The sequence below is a fragment of the Somniosus microcephalus genome, unplaced genomic scaffold, assembly GCF_052327205.1.
Source record: "Somniosus microcephalus isolate GS21.2 unplaced genomic scaffold, FLI_Smic_1.0 unresolved_chr9, whole genome shotgun sequence".
NCBI classification, from domain to species: domain Eukaryota; kingdom Metazoa; phylum Chordata; class Chondrichthyes; order Squaliformes; family Somniosidae; genus Somniosus; species Somniosus microcephalus.
The window spans coordinates 24,907,655-24,921,982 of NW_028225187.1; the positions used below are offsets into that span (position 1 = coordinate 24,907,655).

The window sequence follows — 14,328 nt, forward strand, 5'->3', positions numbered from 1 at the left end:
TCTACAGATAAGGGGTAAGCCATTTAGGTCAGAGATGAGGAGGAATTTCTTCACCCAGAGAGTGGTGAACCTGTGGAATTCTCTACCAATGAAGGCAGTAGAGGTCAATTCATTAAATATATTCAAGAAGGAGTTAGATATATTTCTTAAGGCTAAAGGGATCAAGGGATATGGGGAGAAAGCAGGGACAGGGTACTGAATTTGGATGATCAACCATGATCACATTGAATGGCCGAGCAGGCTCGAGGTGTCAAAAGGCCTTCTCCTGCTCCTATCTTCTAAGTTTCTATGTTTCTATCCCTTTGTTCGCCTGCCCCACCTAGACTCGCACCCACCAAGGATATAAGATCTCCCTATTCTTCCTGCCAAAATATAATACCTCACATTTATCTGTGTTGAAATTCATTTGCCAATGATATGCCCATTCTACAAGTTTAGTAATGTCCTTCTGTAACTTATTGCAATCCTCCTCATTTTTGACAACCTCCTCCCAAGTTGGAGTCATCTGCAAAATTAGAAATTGTGTTTTTGATTCCAAAGACAAAATCGTTAATATAAATTGTGAGCAACAGTGGTCACAGCACAGATCCTTGTGGGACACCACTACCCACCTTTGGCCACTGTGAATTCATAAGTTTTACCCCTACTCTCTGCTTTCTGTCTTGAAGCCAGCTATCTATACATTCTGCTACTTGTCCCCTGACTCCGCATTCTCTGAACCTGTTCATCAGTCAATTATGGGGTACCTTATCGAAGGACTTTTGAAAACCTAGATAAATTACATCTGCTGCATTGCCATTGGCAACTCTCCCTGTTAGCTCTTCAAAAAATTCAATGAGGTTGTACAAGCAGGAGTTTCCCTTTTGAAATACATCTTGAATATTCCTTGACATATCTTTGGTTTCTAGATGTTCTTCTATTCTGTCCTTAATAGGGATTCCATTATTTTTCCTACCACTGGTGTTAAGCTGACTGGTCTATAATTCCCTGTAAAGTTCTATCGCCCTTCTTAAAAGCCAACAAATCCCATGGACCTGACGGCCGACAACCTAGGGTTCCATAAGTGCTGGCTGAAGAGTTAATGGATGCATTGGTTTTGATCTTCCAAAATTCCCTAGATTCGGGAGAGATCCCACCGGATTGGAAGGTCGCAAATATAAAACCACTATTCAAGAATCGAGGGAGAGAGAAAACAGGGAACTACAGGCCAGTTAACCTGACATCAGTCGTCGAGAAAATGCTGGCATCCATTGTTAAGGAAGTGGTATCAATTCACTTAGAAAATCATCACATGATTAGCCAGATTCAAATGCATTAATGAAAGGGAACTGATGTTTGACAATTCTTTAGATTTCTTTCAGGATGTAACTAGCAGGGTAGATAAAGGGGAACTAGTGGATGTAGTATATTTGATTTTCCAAAAGGCATTCGATAAGGTGCCACATAAAACATTATTAAACAAGATTAGTGTGAATGGGGTTGGGGGTAAAATAGTAGCATGGATAGAGGATTGGTTAACGGACAGAAAACAGAGAGTAGGAATAAATGGATCTTTTTCAGGTTGGCAGGCTGTAACTATTGGGATGCCACAAGGATCTGTGTTGGGGCCTCAGCTATTTACAATCTATGTTCATGACCTAGATGAAGGGACCGAGTGAATTATATCCACGTTTGCTAATGATACAAAGCTATGTGGGACAGTACGCTGTGAGGGGAACACAAAGAGTCTGCAAAGGGATTTAGATAGACTAAGTGAGTGGGCAGTAAGGTGGTAGATGTAGTATAATGTAGGGAAATGTGAGGTTATTCACTTTGGAAGGAAGAATAGAAAACAAAATATTATTTAAATGATGAGAAACTTTCAAATTTTTGTGTTCAGAGTGATTGGTTGTCCTCGTGCAAGAAACACAGAAAGCTAGCATGCAGGTACAGCAAACAATGAGGAAGGCAAATGGCATGTTGGCCTTTATTGCAAGGGGGTTGGAGTATAGGAGTAAGGAAATCTTGCTACAATTGTACAGGGCCTTGGTGAGACCAAACCAGGAATACTGCGCAGAGTTCTGGTCTCCTTATCTAAGGAAGGATATACTTGCCTTGGAGGCGGTGCAACGAAGGTTCACTAGATTGATTCCTGGGATGAGAGGGCTGTCCTATGATGAGAGATTGTGTAGAATGGACCGATACTCTCTGGAGTTTAGAAGAATGAGAGGTGATCTCATTGAAACATACAAGATTCTGAACTGGATTGACTGGGTAGATGCGGAGAGGTTGTTTCTCCTACCTGGAGTGTCGAGGAGTAGGAGGCAAAGTCTCAGGATAAGGGGAAGGCCATAAGATTGAGATGAGGTGGAATTTATTCACTCAGAGTGTTGTGAACCTTTGGAATTCGTTGCCCCAGAGGGCTGTGAATGCTGAGTCTTTGAGTATATTGAAGTCTGAGACAGATAGATTTTTGGACTCTAGTGAAATCAAGGGGTATGGAGATCGGGCGGGAAAGTGGAGTTTAGCTCGATGATCAGCCATGATCTTATTGAATGGTGGAGCTGGCTCGAGTGGCCGTATGCCTACTCCTGCTCTTACTTCTTAATTTCATATGTTCTTTTATCAAATATTGGCATTGCATTAGCCATCCGCCCTCCTCTTGCACAACACCTATTTCTAACTAATTCTTAAAGATGTGTAGTAATGCCTCTGCTATCACTTCCCTAGATTCCTTTAAAATACAGGATACAATCCATCCGGACCAGGGGTTTAATCCTCCTTCAGTTTGATTACTTTATTTAATATAGCCCCTCCTTTTATTTTAAGTGCCAATAACTCATTACTCATCTCATCACCCAATGTCATGTCACCTGTTCTAAATCCCTGGCAAATGCTGAACCAAAATAATTATTTAATATGTCTGCCATCTCTCTATCGTTACCGGTGGTATTTTCCTGTCTATCCTATAAGGGCCCTATTCCCATCCCAAACTTCCTTTTTACTTTATGTGTATGTAAAATATTTTACTATATTTTTTTGTTCTGTGATCACTAAATTTCATAGTTTAATAGTTTAACATTTTAGCATGTTGTATGTTTAATGTGTCATTATAGCAGCAACATTTAGACAGATAGGAAATTTTTCATTCATATTTCTGCATACATATCAAAAATTATGCTTACATTATGCTTATATTTGCTGCAGGGTTGGAAGCTTTGCGACAGCTATCCACAGCCCTAGTTACAGTTCTGGGAACAACTCCTTAGAAAGAATGGAAAGGAGTGAAGTGCAGATTCACCAGACAGTTACCAGGGGTGCGAGGCTCATCATAGGAGGGGAGATTACATAAACTAGGCTTGCATTTCCTGGAATGTTGAAAGTTCAGGAGTGATTTACTTGAGATGTTTAGGATTTTGAAAGTAGTTGATAGGGTAGATAGAGAGGAATAATCTCTTCTGCAGAGAAAATCTAGGACAAGGGGACACAACCTTCAAATCAGAGCCAGGCCATTCAGGAGAGAACAAGTGAGGGCATACTTCTTCACGCAAAGAGTGGTAGAAGTGTGGAAGTCTCTCCTACACAAAGCAAGATGCTAGCTCGATTCATTACTTTAAATCTACGATCGATACACTTTAGCTAGCCAATGGAATTAAGGGATGTGGAGCAGTGGCGGCTGGATGAATTATGGATGGCCATCAGTTATGATCTCTTTCAATGGGGGAACAGCTTCGAGCTGGATGAATGGCCCATTCTTCTTCCTAAATGTTCATTTGTAGAGTAATAGATGTACGCTTGTCTGTATAAATGTACAATAATCATGGTAATAATATATATTTGTATTTCTGAAACTAAGGCACATCGCTTCAAGAATAGAGAGGATTTTAAAACTGAAATACCTGTAAAGTGATTATCAAGAGTCAATTAATAACGGTGTCCCTGCTCTCGTGTTACTCAGATGTGCTCCCCAAGCCAACACTGTCCGTGGACCCTCCAACGGGTATGGTTGTACGCGGAGAAAGGTTTTCATTCATTTGCAGCTCTCGGATTCTAGGTGGCAGATATGAATTATTCATAGAGCAATATCGCATTAGATACCATGACGCCCCCGAGGATTCCTACAACGTGACATTTGTCTTTGAGAAGGCAGGCGGAAGACATATTGTGATCTATCATTGCAAGTGCAGAAAAAACCTCAATGGGAAATGGAGGGATTCAGCACGCAGTGATCCGGTGAAGCTAACTGTAGTTGGTAATGAACCATCGTCATATTCCTTTAATAATGAAATATTTTATGCAAATAATAATTTAACTCTGAGCTTTAAAAATGTTTCATGATAAAACAGCAATTTCAACTAACACAAAATGATAGCTTATAGACGTTTTGGCATGAAACATCTAGATCTTGCATTGGCGCAAGAAAAATATATTTTTATCTGTCGAGCATAATGTATCTGAATGTTGGTCCCATGCGTTGATCACTCTGTGGAGATCATTATGCTTTGGGCAAGTGTAAAATGGCTGCTTTCGAATGAGGCATCCACAATAAGTCATGCCCAATTTTCCCTGCAACTGACTTCAATGGAATGGGAAATTAATTGCGCTTTATAACGGGCGCCCGTTTTGCATCACAGCCCTTTGAATGATGCAGAATTTCCTGACATCAGCTTCAAAATTAACAATTTATTAATTTCGGCCTTGGCCTGCTTCACTAACTGTCGCAATTTATAGTAAAGTTAAAGTCCACATTTACTTGCACTGGACACTACCAGCAGACGCTCTGGCGTATTCACAGAGTGAAAAGTGATTCATAAAGCAAATTGCTCTTCGACTATTTTGATCCCCCTTCAGGATGCTTTGAGCTTTGGGAGTGTCGTGCCACATATTGGAACATCATTCACAACGTTCTGCATCTCCCACTGGCATGGTTTAATTGGAAAGTTATTTCAAAATAACAATATGCATCATTATGTGTCTTTAAGTCAGATGATATCTGTGTTTTAGTGTCCACGTTCAGTTCAATAGTTAGGTGAATATTCCACCTCCTGATTCTCTGATGGTAATCTGCCAGAAACACCATCAAGCCCTGAGAACTTGTTGATTTGAGCATTTTGTAGCTTGCCTCTATCTTCTTTGTTCATTAATAGAAAGTCATTCATTTTAAATTTGTTAACATTTTTTCCGGCGTGCTTGTTGCTTATATTTTCACTTCATACCAAAAATATTGGGGAACCTAGGGGCTAATAAGAGTGATCAACTTAAAGGAATTAATATCAGTAAAGAAAACCTTCTTGAGAAACTAAAAGGACTAAAAGCCGAGAGCTCCCTGGAGCTAATGGCCTACATCCTAGAGTTCTAAAGGACGTGCCTGTAGAGATAGCCGATACATTGGTTGTGAGCGTTCTAAATTCTGTAGATTCTAGAACAGTCACAAGTGGATTTAAAGGTACCCTGCTATTAAAGAAAGGTGGGAGAGGGAGCACAGATAACTACATGAAAGCTAGTCTGACATCAGTCATCGAGAAAATGCTGGGTTCCATTTTTAAACAATTTGTATCAAGTGACTTAGAAAATCATAACATGGCGAGGCAGAGTCAACATGGTTTTATGAAAGGTAAATCGTGTCTGAAATTTTTTAGAGATTTTTGAGGATATAAATAGCAGGGTAGATAAAGGGGAACCATTGGATGCAGTATATTTGGATGTCCAAAAGGCATTCGATAAGTTTCAACGTAAAAGGTTATTACATAAGGTTAGTGCCCATGGGGTTGGGGTAATAGAGTAGCATGGGTAGAGGATTGGTGAATGGATAGAAATCAGTGAGTAGGGTTAAAGGTGTATTTTTCTGGGTGAGCAGGCTGTAACGAGTGGGGTGCTGCAAGGATCAGAGCTTGGACAGCTGCTATTTACAATCTATATTAATGACTTAGATGACGGGACCAAGTGCATTGCTTCCAAGTTTGCTGATGATACAAGACTAGGTGGGTAATTAAGAGGGTTGTCCTATGAAGAGTGATTGGATAAATTAGAATATACTTACTGGCATTTAGAAGATTGAGACGCAATCTCATTGAAATATATAAGATTCTGAGGAGGGTTTGCAGGGTAGATGCTGAGAGGTTGTTTCACCTGGCTGGTGAGTCTAGAACCAGAGGACATGGTCTCAGAATAAGGGGTCGGGCATTTAAGCCTGAGATGAGTTTTTTTTTCAATTAGTTGCTTGCTATTCGTTGCGACTCTGTACCCCAAAGGGCTATGGATGCGGAAACTGTCAGTATATTCAAGGCTGTGATAGATTGATTTCCGGACGCCAGGGGAGTCAAGGGTTAGGGGGATCGGGCAAGAAAAGTGGAGTTCAGGTGATTGATCAGTCAAAATTGTATTTTATGGTGGAGCAGGCTCGAAGGGCCGTATGAACTTCCCGTGTTCTGAATTCTTGTTTTCTTATGAGTATTGTAGATCAACTCCCGAAGCCGACAATCTCCATGGACCCCGCCTCTGGTGCAGTTAGAGTGCGACAGAGTGTTATGTTCACCTGCAGTGGTCTCACTCGTTACGACGGCGACAGTTATTATTTATACAGAGAAGGTGGAATGAATTCCATTGACAAAAGGGAAGTCTCAGCATCTGAGCATGCGGTCACCTTCACCATCACAACCACAAGTGTCACTGGAAAGTACACATGCAGTTATCAAACAACGATAGGCCAGAATGCACAGATGTCCCCATACAGTGATCCGGTGCAGATAACTGTGGATGGTGAGTAGCATTTCAATGATTTTACAAAGCTAGTTACTAAGGAATGAAGAGCAGGTAAACATCCCAGCAAACATTTTGGCAATCTACTTTCAAAGCGTTATGTTTTTGCCTTGACTTGGAGTGTCCAATGCTAATTATTGACAAAGCAGATATAACCAAGCTAATAAGAAGAAAGACATTTCATGTATAACCGCATTCCGATGTCCCTAGCACTCGGCAGAAAATGAAGTCCTTTAGAGATGCATTCACGGCTGTAATATAGTGACATGAGTATACTAATTTGCGCAGAGCAAGAGCAATTGATCAAGCACGTGATCTAGAGCCATCCTCTGTTTCTAAATCTGTCCCATTACCATCTCCTTTTGCATTGAATATCTCTTACTGGCCTAGAAATTTGATTGGTTGCGCCAGCGATTAGCGCCTAAAGAGCCCGAGAATTGGGGTGTTACCCAATTTCCGGATGGGCGCAGTGAATCTAGCGCCACCTGCCATATTGAGTAGCCTTTTAGCGCTGGTGCTAATATTTGCAAGCGCACGCGGGCGCAGCAGATCACGACGTCATTTCAGTGTGCCACGCCTTTTTGGTGCCCCGGACCGGATATTCGGCTGCGCCCGCAACCTTTCCACCTGGTGCTATCAGTGACAGTTGGATGGATTGTTCCCAGGTCCTTCTCGCACACAGGGGGCGCTATTTAAAGGGGACAGCACTAGTATAAAAGCTGCAGCCATTTGGCCTGGCCATTCTGATCGTTGCTGGAGAGAGTTGCTGACCTTCAGTGGGATAGTAATCTTCTCATTGAGCCATCAGAGACTTGGGACCTTCAGCCCTGTCCGGAACAGTTGGAACATTACAGATTACTGCATCTTGCTCGTCCGGCATAACAATGGGAGCTGCTGTCCTCATGGTAAGGGCACAGAGACGGCGGGAGAGAGGGCCGGGATTGGCCAGAAGGAGGAGGGGCAATGGACGTCGCCCAATCCGACGTTACGCTGCCAGGGTTTTCAGGCAGCAGGTGTCATACATTACCATGTCGGAGGAGCAGCATCTGCGAAGGCTCAGATTTGGTAAGGATGTTGTGACTGAGCTGTGTCACCTGCTTGCTGAAGATCTGCAGCCGCGTATACGGTGCAGGACCTCTCTGTCGGTGGCTGTCAAAGTCACTGTTGCCCTCAACTTTTTCGCCAGCGGATCCTTTCAGGCAGCCACTGGGGACATAGCTAATATATCACAATTTGCGGTGCATTGCTGCATCCAGCAAGTGACAGCTGTCCTCTATTGAAGGAGGCGTCAGTTAATCACCTTCCCTGTTACCCTGGAGAAGCAGGGGCAGCACGTGCAGGGCTTTACTGCTATTGCGGACTTTCCCATGGTGCAGGGGGCCATTGATTGCACACACGTGGCTTTGCGGGCGCCATTACAGAATCCCGAGGAGTTCCGCAACCGCAAGGGCTTCCACTTCCTCAATGTTCAGCTTGTCTGTGACCACCGGCAGATGATCATGGCAGTCAATGCACAATTCCCTGGCAGCAGCCACGACGCATTCATCCTGCGGCAGACCTCAGTGGCTGACCTTTTTGAGGCCCCGACTCACCCACGAAGCTGGCTTCTTGGCGATAAGGGCTGTCCTCCCTGCCCATGGCTCATGACCCCACTGCTTTTGCCCAGCACCCCGGCAGAAGAGCATTACAACAGCAGCCATCAGGCGACCAGGAACATTGTGGAGCACGCAATTGTTGTGCTCAAGCAGCGTTTCCATTGTCTAGACCATTCGGGGGGAACCCTAGAGTACTCGCCGGAGCAAGTGGCGTGCATCGTCGTTGTCTGCTGCATGCTCCACAACCTGGCCATTCGATGCATCCAGCCAATGCCAGCCGACCCTCAAGGTCCAGCAGAGCAGGCGGTCGAGGAGCAGGAGGAGGAGGAAGAGCAGGTGGACGAGGAGGAGGAGGAGGAGGAAGAGTAGGTGGATGAGGAGGAGGAGGAGGAGCATGCGGACGAGGAGGCGGAGGAGGAGGAGGAAGATGGGAGGGCTCCAGAATCTGGAAGAGCCGTCCGGCAGAGGCTCATAAGGACTCGGTTCTAGGCCCCTCTGACGGAATGCTGGGTGTCATTGGATCCGCGCCCTTCGGTTCGCACAAAGCCTATGAAGGCCACCATGATTGTAAAGAGTCAGGAGCTCCATTGTAAATAAAAAAAAATATTTATTTTCCAAAAACTGCTTCCTTCCACCATAACAACGTCAGGTCAACAGAAACCATAACTAACTAACTAACAGATAAATCTCTGGCAAAGCCGCAAGACTAACCAAAACATGACAAACAATCACAGCAGGTGTGGACGTCCTTGAATTTGAAAAAAGAGACGTCTCAGCACCTCCCTTTACTGTTGACCCCTTGATGGAGACCGACTTCTCTTTCGAGGTCGGCCCCTTCCCTCCCTGCAGCTCCTCCGCATTTGCACACCAGAGGCTGCGTCAAGGCTGGGGGACACCTGCTGAGTATCTGGAAGCGCTGAATCCCCTGAGGGACAGCCTGGACGACCTCTGGGCTTGGAGGGCGCGGAAGCTGGCTGCTGCAGCTGGGCATGGCTGGAAGCAGTGTGCCCTGCAAGTGGTGGCAGCTGCACTGTAGACGTTCCAGCGGTTGCATGAGCAATGCTCACATGCCAAGAGAGGACACCTGCACATTCGTTGGACGACACACTGGCTCTCTGATGGGGCCGCTTCGGATCATCCGCCAAATCGACTGCTCCGCAGATTCATGGCCTCCTGTGGTGCTGGAAGGGCCCGGGGTCATCCTGCCTAATGCAGATAGGGTGGCAGCAGTGAGAGTTTGCGTTGCCTCAATTTGGGTGTGGACGAGGCCAGGAAGTGACTGTGTGGCAGCAGTGAGGAAAGTGTGGCAGGTGCCAGTGCTTCGGAGAAGCCCTGGAAAGTTCTTTCCTTTGCTTCTGGCAAGGCCGGAGAAGTCCGTTCCACTGCCTCGGACAAGCCCTGGACAGACTTTTCCAGGTATTGTCCGAAGTTCTGGACAGTCCTTTCCATAGCGGCCTCGAAGCCCTGGACAGTCCTCACCATTGCTGCCCCAAAGTCCAGCACACTCTTTGCCAGTGTGTCGATCGACTGAGGCATACTCCCCACTGCAGCCATAAGCTCAGTGTGCCTGATCCGGGCCTGGGTGCTCATTTCGGCTCGGCTATGCATGTCCTCTGCACTCTATGCAGCAGTCATCGTGCCCTGCCTTGCCCTCCGGTGAGCCGCGGGTCCCGAACTTCCCTACCCCCCTCGCGTTGCTGCAGGCTGCTGCTTCCGGTAACTGGCTCCTCATCAGAGCCCCCCCTCCTCTCCAGGGAACTACTATCCCCAGTCTCCAGATGTGTAGGCTCCCCTGAGGCTGGAACGGGTGGTCCGGCTTCCTCCTGATCGTCGCCTCCGGAGGCACTGGCACTGGCAGCTTGAGGGCCCGGGTCCCGAGCTGGTGATGCAGCATCTGAAAGCAGGGAGGAGGAAGAGTGGATTTAGCAAAAGGACAGCTTGGCAGCAAGGGTTGCAAGATTGCGTCAAGGCTATGACATGGGACCACAGTGTGAAAGCATGCTGGCGGGGGGAACAAGTGGAAGGAGACAGCTGTAAAATGTGCGAACCTTACCATCGCTGTCGACAATGGGGTCGGCAGCTGCAGTGCTTACAGGACCACTCAGGCGTTCTCCAAGAATCTGGTGGACTCTCTCCTCGAGATCCGTGAGAGTGACCGCTTGAGGAGGACCTCCACCGGTGCGAAGCTTGTCTTTGCAAATCCTTGCCAGCTTGGACTGCAGGGTAAATGAGGGGAGGTGATGTTACATGATGCCCTAAGTGATCACCTCATGCCCCCCATGGTGGAAGAGGCCTTACATGATGCCTTGAGTCAAATGTGCATGTGTGTGCCCAGAAAGGGCCATGGGTGCTTGCTGGCAGATGGCCAATGGGGCACAGCCCACCCTGTAGCCATAAAGTCAGGTGCAAATGAAGGGATGCAGAAGTTTGCAGAAACAACACTCACCCTCACGACCCGAGTGAGGTCACTGAATTTCTTTCTGCATTGGACAGGGCTCCTGGTCACCATGCTGCTGGAGTTGACCCTCTGGCATACATCCCTCCAAGCTCGTCGGTAGTCCTTATGATTTGGCCTCCTGCCATTGTCTGGGTAGAGCACATCTCGCCGGCGCTCCACTGCGGCCACCAATTGCTCCAGAGCCTCATTGGTGAAGCGCTCTGCTCTCTGTCTCACCTTCTCCATCTGGTCCAAGTTTTTAGCACCAGAGAATGGCCTGCGCCGATTCTGAGGCCTGCAAGGCGCAGAGTGTGGATGCTGAAGCTGACTGACCCACCCCTTTAAGAGCTGGCTGGCGCCTGGACGTCTCTTCATCATCAGTAATTGATAGCACCTGTGGTGCGCCCGTCCGCCGTGATACTGGGTTGCCCCGGAAGTTTGGCGCCTTAGGAGCCCCGTGTAACGCCTGAACTCCTGCCTCAATCACCTTTGGGGCGCTGCAACCCAATATTGCGCGAGGTGGCGATAAGTTGCATCTAGCTATAGGCCCAGAAATTCAGTATAGCCAGTTTTGGGGTGCTTACGTTAGCGCCCGCCCGACTTTAGCACCCGCCCCAAAGCTGCGCCCCCTTCGCCGAAATTCAGTTGCTTTGCCCTAAGAGGTTGCTGGAGCGCTGAAAGAGGCGTTACACGACTATCTTTAGGTGCTAAGCCGGCGGTGCAGAGGGATAGCACCGTGGCGGGGCGCAGCGCGGGTGCGGTCATTTTTTGATTGACAGCAGACCCCGTGGCACCGGCCAGCTCTTAAAGGGGGAAGGGACGATTTGGTCTGCTGCCACGCCCTGCACACTGCAGCTTTCAAGCTAGGCCTCAACACTGCTGCTGAGGCCAAGGAGCCATGGCAATGCATGATAAGGCCCGTGAGCGTGCCCTGCGCTTCTCAGAGCGTGATCTGGATATCATGCTGACAGCATTGGAGAAGAGGCGCAGGATCTTGTTCCCAGACAATGGCAGGAATCCCACCCACCGCGTCTACACCAAAGCCTGGAGGGAGATCGCCACCAGGGTGTCGTCCTACGGCGATGCCCCCAGGGACAAGGTGCAATGTCGGAAGAAATACAATGACCTGACCAGGATTGTCAGGGTGAGTACCCTTTCCACTCTCCTCCTCATTCTTGCATGTACACCTGACATGATGGGCAAAGGGACCTGAAAGGCCTAATGGGCAGCCCTCAGCCAGCAGCTTTGGGACAGTCATGAGCATCAATTGCACATTCTGCACTTTACACACTGGCCAAGCTATTCCACCATGAGAGGCAGTGCACACTAGATGAGGGCGACACTCTGGCCAAGCTATTCCACCATGAGAGGCAGTGCACACTAGATCAGGGCTACACTCTGGCCAAGCTATTCCACCATGGGAGGCAGTGCACACTACGTCACAGCTACACACCGTACTTAGAGCCCGTCCTTTCTCTTGCAGGCTAAACTTGCCAATAATCGCAAGCGCCGTGACACCACTGGGGGAGTCCGCGCCAAGTTCCAGAAGCTCACTCCCCTGGAGGAGCATGTGAGTGGCCTCATGGGAGGCCGCGTGATTGTGCCCAGAGCGTGCGGAGAAGCCGACCCTCCGCTGCCCGGCAATGGTAAGGACCTCGCCTTTTGGCCCTCTCTCATCACACTTGCGCATCCGAGCTACCTCCTTTGCCACTGTGCCACCAATGCGCTGAATGCCACCAGTCATGACACCCTCGCTGACGCCCACTCCTCACTCTGAAGCTACTCTTGTGCCTTCCTGCTTTCAGCTGGTGACGAAGAGCTCCCTGAAGCTGCCAGTGACAGCCCCTCCGAACAGGAGGAGGAGGAGGAGGAGGAGGAGGAAGAGCAACCCGGACCATCAGGGGAGGACTCAGGTCCCGCAGCAGAGGGCGAAGTGTTGGACACGTCTTCCCTGGACGAGAGCCTGGAGCAACTTTCGGAGGGGAGTGCAGCTGCTGGGACCAGTGGCGTCCAGCCACCCAGGAGGGCTGCGGGTGGGCCGCGGCCTTCCCCCCAGAGGGGGGAAGCATCAGAGGGGAGTGCAGCTGCTGCGGACATTCGGCGCCAGCAACGTGCCAAGGGTCGCCTAGCTCGGACCCCTGCTCCCCAGCGGGAGAGTCCCGCCTCCAGTCCGGCCACCTTCACCTCGGAGGAGGTGCGCCAGCTGGACCAAACGGCCGATGATTCGGACCACCGCCACACAGAGCTCATGCAGGTGGTGGGACAGATGCCTGAGGCCATCGAGTCGCTGGCGACCAGTGTGCGGGAGTTTGGGGCATCAAATGCCGAGAGTGGCCAGATGATGATGGAGGTAGTGGAACGGATGTCTCCGGCGATGGAGTCACTGGCTGATGCCGTCAAGTCAGTGGCGGATGTGATGCGGGCGCAGAGCAGGGCAACAGGGGCACTCACTGCTGCCACACGCGCTGCCTCAGCCAGACATCGCCAGGACACACGCCGCGCTGCAGCAGCAAAGCGATCCGCCCTTCGACTGATTGGTGCAGATCATTCAGTGCATGCCCGGGCGAGTGCCAGCATGTGACATCACCAGCCAGCGCCTCCAATATGCCAGCTTGCCCACATTGCACCATCCGTCGCCGCCACTCCCCCAGTGGAGCGTCAACGGCAAGCGACTGGAGCTGATGGTGGCCATGCACATGTGCGCCAATCAACAGCCGGCCCCTCGAGGCCCAAAGCCCATGTAGGCCGCCCCCCCAAGGCCATCTGGCGGAAGGACATCTGACCCTCAGGCGCCTTCCCCCAGCCTCGCAGCAGCCACTGGGCAGAGCTTGCGGAGGAGCAGCAGGCCGGGCAGGGGCGTCAAAAGGCTGGACAAGGTCTCGCCCTCGTGGGCCACTAAGTAGAGGGTGTGACCAGCTTTCATTTTATATGGCGGTGGACATCTTTATTTTGCCCATGGTTGCTTTGTTTATGGGTATGTTTTTTGCGTTAAGGCCAAGGCTGAGGCCTGGTTTGTTCAAATGTGGAGTTACTCCTCCCCAGGTTGTGGGAGTGAGTCATTTGTTACACTTTTTGTGGGGGCCGGTGATTGTTTTTGGGATTCATGTGGGAAGGGGTTTCATTTTTGTCAAATATAAATTTATCTTTAATCAGACAGTGTCCATGGTTGTTCTTGTTAGTCTTTGTTGCCTTCACCGGCTGAGGGCTTGTGGAGCGGCTGCATTCATCTTGCTTCATGGCCACAAGGCATTCCCTGACAGGGGGCTTAGAAGTTACGTTCAATAAGCTGGTGACGGACGGCCCTTGGACCTTGTCGCTCCCTCCTGGGAACGTACTCCTCCTTCCCCTCCTCCTCCTCCTGCTCCTCCTGCTCCTCCTCCTGAGGTGGTGGTCCAACGTCAGGTGGCAGTGCCTGAATCCTGCGGAGAGCCAGGTTGTGTAGCATGCAGCAAACTACGACAAATTGGGAGACCCGTTGCGGCGAATACTGCAGAGATCCGCCGGAATGATCAAGGCAGCGGAACCGCTCTTGAGGACCCCAATAGTTTGCTCGATGAT

At 49.0% G+C, this 14,328-nt stretch overlaps 1 protein-coding gene across 2 annotated transcripts in view; it reads left to right on the top strand.

The window, feature by feature from the left end:
* Positions 1–3,071: 3,071 nt before the first annotated feature.
* LOC147084943 (immunoglobulin superfamily member 1-like) overlaps positions 3,072–14,328 on the top strand; it is a 39,144-nt gene continuing 27,887 nt past the window's right edge. Inside the window, exons 1-2 of one of the 2 annotated variants that reach the window (XM_085979635.1) lie at positions 3,072–4,231; positions 6,439–6,738. In XM_085979635.1, coding sequence (XP_085835761.1) covers positions 3,982–4,231; positions 6,439–6,738 — 550 coding nt within the window. In that variant the 5' untranslated portion in view covers positions 3,072–3,981. The remainder of the gene's footprint in view (positions 4,232–6,438; positions 6,739–14,328) is intronic. The other variant, XM_085979636.1, reaches the window with a different exon arrangement.